At 45.5% G+C, this 7120-nt stretch overlaps 1 protein-coding gene across 1 annotated transcript; it reads right to left on the bottom strand.

Moving 5' to 3' along the window:
- Nucleotides 1–1054: 1054 nt before the first annotated feature.
- On the bottom strand, nucleotides 1055–7120 carry LOC114071552 (beclin 1-associated autophagy-related key regulator-like). The gene is made up of 4 exons (XM_027909399.1): nucleotides 6909–7120; nucleotides 1809–1871; nucleotides 1630–1672; nucleotides 1055–1199 (listed from the first exon to the last, which is right to left on the bottom strand). The coding sequence occupies exons 1-4, from the start codon at nucleotides 7118–7120 to the stop codon at nucleotides 1110–1112; spliced, it is 408 nt and encodes a 135-aa protein (XP_027765200.1). The 3' UTR covers nucleotides 1055–1109.

The raw sequence follows: 7120 nt of genomic DNA, 5'->3' as shown, positions 1-7120 counted from the left end.
TTTGCTCATGAGACAGTTTGAGGTAGGGCCCAAATCCATCCTCCATCCTTTGAAAACAGGGACTGTTTTCACTCTGTTTCTTGGGACATCCTCTCTCCTGTGTTTCCAAGTGCTCCAGACCACTTCAGCCTGTTCCTTAACTTCCACAAGGCCTTGCTGACACAACCAAAATAACACTTAGCTGTCTGCTTCCTTTCCTCAGCCTGCAGTCCTCTCATGATGTCAAATTCAATCTGGCTAAGCAGCTGATCACATTTTCTTCGTGGAAAGATGAAGCAAAGGCAGCTCTAAACGCTCCAGAGTTCTCTGCACTGTTACTTGCTCCCATTCCTGTTAATTAACAGACCTGGCTGCTCCTTCACCTTTTACTTATTATACATTTCCTTTTGCTAGCATCCATCCTCCTTACTAACTGAACATCTCTGTGCATCTCAGCCTTTTTGCTGTGATCACTGCAAGCCTGTGCTACTCCTTCACAGCTGTTCTCGGGTTCTTCCACTCCCTGTATGGCTCCTCTTGAATTCCAAGGTCATAAAAATATCCCTGATTCCACCAATATGATTCTGAATATGCTTCCTCTACTTCTTTTGCAGGAGGCTGGTAAGGAGTGGTGCACCTTGACCCTACAAATTCAGTGTAAAACATCCAAGGAGTTTCTGAATGGAGCAACTCACCTGCCTAGAGAGTGTTTCAGTGACTCTTGCTCCAGTGGGATTTTGGGGTTTTTAGACAGGTGTGGGTTAAAATTCAGCAGTTTCACCAGATCTGTAACAGCTGCAGAGCTGTTTGCTCCTCTTTATCAAGAGGGAGTGATCAGAAACACTACACTGAATGAAGCCATCTCCTGGGACACAGCCCAAGTCACAGGCTGCTAAGCATTTACTTTTAAAGCTGTTGCAAAGCTGTTGCCTGCTGTTGGCTGATTAAAACCCAGGCATGAAAAGGCTAAAATCCACTCACCAATTCACCTTCAAGTCAATTTAAGGAGCGAAGGTTTAGAAATTCACTGTTGTTTGTTTGTTTGTTTTAAATTAAAGCTCAAATTCACCTCAATTGATTTTTTCACTCTAAGGCACGGGGGAGTTTTTCACTTCACAAAAGCAGGGGCGTTACTCACGTCTGGTAATTTCATCATTTTCTTTGCAAATGGTCTGTTTCAGCTGCTCAATCCTCATCTTGCAAGACATTATTTTCCACCTCTGAAAAAAAAAGGATAATAAAAAAAAAAGAACATTCAGCAACTCTGGGGCACAGAAATTACTTCAAACACACCAGCTAATAATTAGCAACAAAGTCAGCAGCTTTAGTGCACAAGTAGCAGGATGCTCTTAAATGGATCAAACAACTAAATATTTCATACAGTGTTTTGTGCACAGAAGGATGCCACAAACAAAATGAATGCTTAGCACAAAGTCGATCAGTAAAATTAAGTTATTGAACACATATCTAGGGAGAAATGGAAAACACTGACAGTTTGGAGCACTCTGCTTGCAGGGCCAATTTCAGTTTTGCTTTCAACAGGCTTTTTGGGAAAGCAATACAAAGCCCCCAAGGTAAATTGTAACTTTAAGCTACGAGATCCAGGAATTCAGGGAGTTTAAAAACCGTGGGACACTTGGAGCAACTCACCAGCTGATCAGTTATCTCTTTCCCTTCCATGGCCTTCAAAACACTAGAGGAAAAAACATGATTGAAAGTTTTATGACTATCTGGACTGGGTCTGTCTCCAGCAACAGTGCATTTAGAGAGACTGTTCTGCTTTTATGAGAGTTCTTAGAGTTCATATTCGTTTAATAACTTCAACTTACTGTTTTTGGAATTCTCTCTGTTTGGTTTTAAGATGCATCAGCCTTTCTTTCTTGTCCGAAAACCTGGAAGAGATTAAACGCTTTTATTGATATTTTGCACAATACAACGCTTGTAAGTTGTCTGAAAAGATAAAAAGACCGAAGCTTGTGGGATTCTCCAAACCTCAACTATCTGTCTTCATCTTGGGAAGTCAATGGCTCAATGTATAAAACTCCTGCAGAGTTCTGGAGCATGTGTCTCACTGGGATTGCAACAGGACCTCTAAGATGAGGAAACATCAGTGTTGGATTAACAAGCTTGTAAGCAAATTACCACTGTATCTAGATTGATAGCTTAGAAATATCAATACTTTGAGTACTAAGAAAAATGCAGTACTCTAAAAACCTTTAGTAACTGGAGAAATTAATAGTGCTCAGATAGACCACATGGCTGCTTTCAGCTCTGCTTCACTGCATGCCTGAGGTATGGGAGCTGCAAAGAACTGATCAGAAAGGAATTTTTTTAGGATTCATCATCCTGTGTTTTCACCCTTTGAATATGCAGCAGCCACGTTCTGCCCCCCTCCATGTTCCACAGTGTCTTGGGAAATAGAGCTAAAGAAAATATGAGCAAGGCAGATGGAGAAATGACAACGAAGCAAGAAGTGACAAAGCTGAATGTGAGAGCAAACAGCAAAGGGGGGAGCCAAGAGTTTTAAACAGAAGCAGTGGCAAGTGTGCTTTGTCTCCTTGCGCTTGTGTGACAGCACCGTCCTGACCTGCTCCTCAAAACTGCATCTTGAGTTAAGCCCAGATATGAAAAACAATTCCTTCTACGTAGAATCGACAATTTCATCCTAGAGGATGAATTTGGTTTAATATCTGTGGATGTCCCATCCCTGGGAGTGTCCAAGGCCAGGTTGGATAGGGCTTGGAGCAACCTGGTCTAGTGGAAGATGTTCCTGCCCGGGTCGGAACAAGATGATCTTTAAGGTCCCTTCCAGCCCAAACCATTCCATGATTCTATGATTTTAACCTACGACCCAACGACCCTTTATTTCAGGGATCTTAATTTAGAAAGAACAACACAGTTCCACTGACAGAATAGCATCTTGGGCCTCCCTCTCTGCTCACCTGTGGGTTTGATTTCAGGTGAAACTTTAAATCGCTTCACTTTTTTCCTCTGAGCGCTGAAATCTGAGGGCTTGGTGGCTACCTTTGGGTTCAGAGAGCGTGTAATCACCCTTCCAGATGACATTAGCGTCAGAACAACAACAAAACCACTGGCTGCCGCTTCTGCAGTCAGGCAAAAATATCTGTTTTTTCCTTCCAAAACAAACCAAAACCAAACGCAGGTGCTTGGCAGAAAAGCCGGAGGCCACACGTGAGCCAGAGGAATGCAGTGCAACTGGAGCCCGGCTGCTCACCCCAGCTCTTCCTGTGTGTCCTCACCCCAGGAGTCAGCATGGGAATGACAAAAGGCACTCCAAGAGCCTCCTGTTTTTACCACAGGGCACCGCACACCTACTGCACCCCGACCTTTGGCTGCAACCGAAAAAAAAAAAAAAAAAAAAATCCCTTGGCCCAGAAACGCCGAGCTCAGCAGTCCCACAGCGAGGGAGCGCTGGGGTAATTTGGCAGCCCTTGTTTTCAGAGCTGGATTAACGGGCACTGAACAAAAAAATCACCCAGCTCACGTCCACCACATCAGCAAGAAGCTGAATGAACTGTCAAGAAGCTGGGAGGGAATTAAGTGCTTGCTGTGGAGGGGAGACAGAAGTATTTGTGAAAGCCTGTAAAAGTCACAGCTCGCCACGTGACGTCAAACAGCTCCTACCAACTTCTTCAGCAGGTTTCTCCCCAGGAAACATTTCCATTTCTTTATATAGCTCCCATCTTAATTGCATCTCATCGTGCAAACTCATTTTTCTTTATATATCTTTAGCCTTTCCATTTGGCACAGAAACCAAACTTCGGATGAACTATTATAGGAACTCCCATAAAATGTAAACCGAGAGGAGAGAACATCTCAAATTACCCATTAAATGCTTCTCTTTCCTCAAGTCTTATCACATTAAGCTGAGATTTTCTAGGGTTACCTGGCTTATTTCCACATGTTCATAATTAGGGAGAAGCAACCAGAAAGAGAGATTTCCTAATCCACAGGGAGTTGATTAATGCTGAAGGAGTCGAGGGCAGCAATATTACTGTACATATTCACTATAATAAAACTCCCTTGCTGTGAAAAGCCACTACTCCTAATCACAACCCACAGCTTAAAGAATTCAGACCATCATATTGTCTCTGGCTTTTGCCCTCTGCAGATACATAAAGCAAAGCAATTCAGCAGGTCTGTGAAACACACTCTGAGAATTTACCCCAGTGACAGGCTGGGGGGACACTCCTGGGAGGAAGAAGAGTCTCTGAGCTGAAACCATCACCAGGATGCCACCCTGGCTTTTGGAATGTGCAACACATTAGTAATGAAAAGAAGAATGCCAGCGATTATTTCACTGGAGGACTTGTGGACTACTCATCCTTAATTGTAGCTCTCCTTCAATAATTAATCTCAGCAGCATCTCAGTCTCTCCCCCCCTCACAGATTACAGGATGTGATTTTTACCAGACAGATGAAAAACTTCAGTTTTACTGGAGCTTCTTTTTTTTTTTTTTTTAAATTAGCACACAAAATAGTCCAGCGAAACCTGAAATAATTAGAACATGAACTAGTTTGTCTTACTACAAGAAAATTCTAAAAATAAACCACAGTTGGATACAAGGAGTGACGCTTGCTTTCTTTACTTTTCACTGGAAAGACAAGGATCCTTTTTTTCCCCCCAGTCTGTAACACTTAAAAAAGACAAATAGGAAGCCCAAATGCATCCTCCCCCCCCCGCTTCCACATCCTGAATTTTCTCACACCAGGTCACCCAGCAAAGCCCTTGCCACGACCCTGTCAGCCTCCTCCAGCACCAGCTGATCTAAAATTAACCCAGGCGCTACTAGAAGGCATAAAATAAACAAATAAATAACGACGGCAGCAAACACAACCCGAGATCCAGCCAGCTCACTGCACCTGTCCCTGCATGGCTTTGGTCACCGTGAAAAACGTCTCTCCCTCTTTCAGTGTTCACATCCCAAAACATTCGAGACATTCGGAGGGGAAACCAGGAAAACTGGCCTCAGAAGCATCTCACTCCTCCATCAGTCGTTCAAAATGTTAATTAAAGAAAGCAGACAAACTGTTTCAAGCACAGCTTAAAAAAAAAAAAATCTCATTATCTTCCAAACGCAAGAAGAAACCCAAGGTTTACAGAGCTTCGTGCCTGCACTGAGCATCCCCCCTGACATCAAGCAGGTCGTTCACGTTGTGCTACTCATATAGGTGTGTTGTTCCCTTAATTCATTAAAATAAATGTGCCATTTTCAACGAACGGCACTCCTGCAATTCATTCATGGAAAGTTCTGAGCAGGGGGAGGAACAAAGCCTGGGGGAAATTGAGTGTATAGGGAGGCCCCGGGATAATAAAATAGCAGTTCCACGGATGGAACTGTGATGTCCAGGCAGAAGGGAGGAATAAAGGCAGAGAAAATAAAGAGACTTAAATTCCTGCAGTTAAGGAACACAGGATAAATATACAGAAGATTTTTCTAGCCACAGACAAATGCAGTTAGACAGAATGCAGAAAATGCAGAAATGCAGAAAAGCTGATCCTGTGCCACATGAGAAGATATGAGGAGGATAAAGGGGTTTGTTTGTTTTTTTTCTTCCAATGAGCTGTTGCTTCTCCTGCTTTGGCTAAAGCTGCCTCTTTATGACTTCATTTTTCTGACGGGCAGAGAACTTCTTAAGCCTTGGTTAATACAGAACAACAGTGGTTTCAACTCTAACAAAGGCTACAGTTGGATTTCTGTAATCAAACCTGATGTTTAGCCAAAATCTTATGGTTACAAAAGAGGCAATAGAAAAAAAAAAACACCTTGGTTTATGTTCCAAACTCCAAATCCAATTTTTTTCATGGCAGCTACAGATAACCCCAAGCAGTTTCACACAGGTACAAGTTTTCCATCTATTCTGGAAAGACTAAATACAGCTTGTGGCTCTAGAATATATATAAAAAAAGAGAAAGCCCATCCAGTGGCAGGCTAAGGCCTCGGATTTCCAAGCTGACTCACGCTGGCTGACATCCTTCACCCACTCCCACGGATGTTAGTGGGAGAAAGACACCACTGTCCCCTTCTTTCTCGGGACGCAACAAGCCTTGGGATCAAGGGTGGCACCACCACAGCACACACTGCTTCACCACCACCCTCCCAAAATTAGCTCCAGGAATCACTCCCAGCAGCTGCTAACGAAGCCACCAGCGAAGGGCCAAGAGCACGAGTGTCGGCCAAGAATCAGAGCTATTCCAGTCGCGGGGCTGGAAGACTTTTTAAGAATCTGGGATGGCCACGCTGTGAACGACAGCAATGGAGGAGCCATCTGAGTCATACAATGAGAAAATTTGTTTATGGCCATAGCACTCATCCTCGGTGCTCCTGGAGGGGCAGGACAGCCCGTGATTAACTCAAGCAGAGGGGTTTTTATTTGTAATCCTAAAAGGAGGGCCACGGTTAGGACCATATAAATAGACAAGAAAGTGTTTAGTTCTTCTTACACACCTTTCCGATTTTGTCTAACGATGTAGAAAACCGCCAGCTTAAGGCGAGTTGCCGAAGACAGGTAACACGTTTGAAACAACTTAATGCGGGGGTATTTTTTTTATTCCCCTGAATTGTTTGGAGCTTCTGTGGCCACCCCGACACAGGCACACCTGCTGAGAGCTACACCTGACTAAGTGACAGCCAGGGCGATTTATCGTTAATTATTGTCACAATTATTATCGTCTTAATGGAAATAAAGAGGAACGCGCCGAGGGTCCCGCTCCGCCCGACCCCAGGGCCGCTCCCTCACCCCACACCCAGAGCCCCCCGAGCCCCATTCACCTCCCCCGGCCCCGGCGGACAACCCGGCCCCGCATCGGAGCTGAGGAGGCGCAGCCCAAGAGCCACCCGACCCCGGGGGCAGGGGATGGGAGCAAGGGGGTGTTCCCGTCCCCCCCGCCTCAGCGCCGCCGGTACCTCTCGGAGTCGCGCCCGTCGAAGAAGACGAAATCGCCGCTCTGGACGCACTTGGCGCAGGTGAGGCGGCGGCGCGTGGTGTTGCAGAGCGGGCACCGCTCCACCGCCACGTAGAGCCCCTCGGCGTCCTCGTCGGCGCCCCGCAGGGCCCCGGCCCCGCTCCCCCCGCCCGGCCCCGCGGGCTGCGGCCGGCGGCCGCTGGGAGCCGCCAT

This window comes from Empidonax traillii, unplaced genomic scaffold (assembly GCF_003031625.1).
Source record: "Empidonax traillii isolate 1590-97213 ecotype Southwest subspecies unplaced genomic scaffold, ASM303162v1 scaffold2096:size38834, whole genome shotgun sequence".
Classification (NCBI taxonomy): domain Eukaryota; kingdom Metazoa; phylum Chordata; class Aves; order Passeriformes; family Tyrannidae; genus Empidonax; species Empidonax traillii.
This window is presented reverse-complemented; position numbering and strand designations above follow the sequence as displayed.

Bases quoted from the DNA above. Each gene is read 5' to 3' on its own strand.
- LOC114071552 (XM_027909399.1), bottom strand. From the start codon at position 7,120: ATGGCGGCTCCCAGCGGCCGCCGGCCGCAGCCCGCGGGGCCGGGCGGG. The intron at 1,872-6,908 runs GTACCGGCGGCG...AATCTCTTCCAG, and splicing joins GACGGGCGCGACTCCGAGAG to GTTTTCGGACAAGAAAGAAA. The intron at 1,673-1,808 runs GTAAGTTGAAGT...TTTTTCCTCTAG, and splicing joins CAGAGAGAATTCCAAAAACA to TGTTTTGAAGGCCATGGAAG.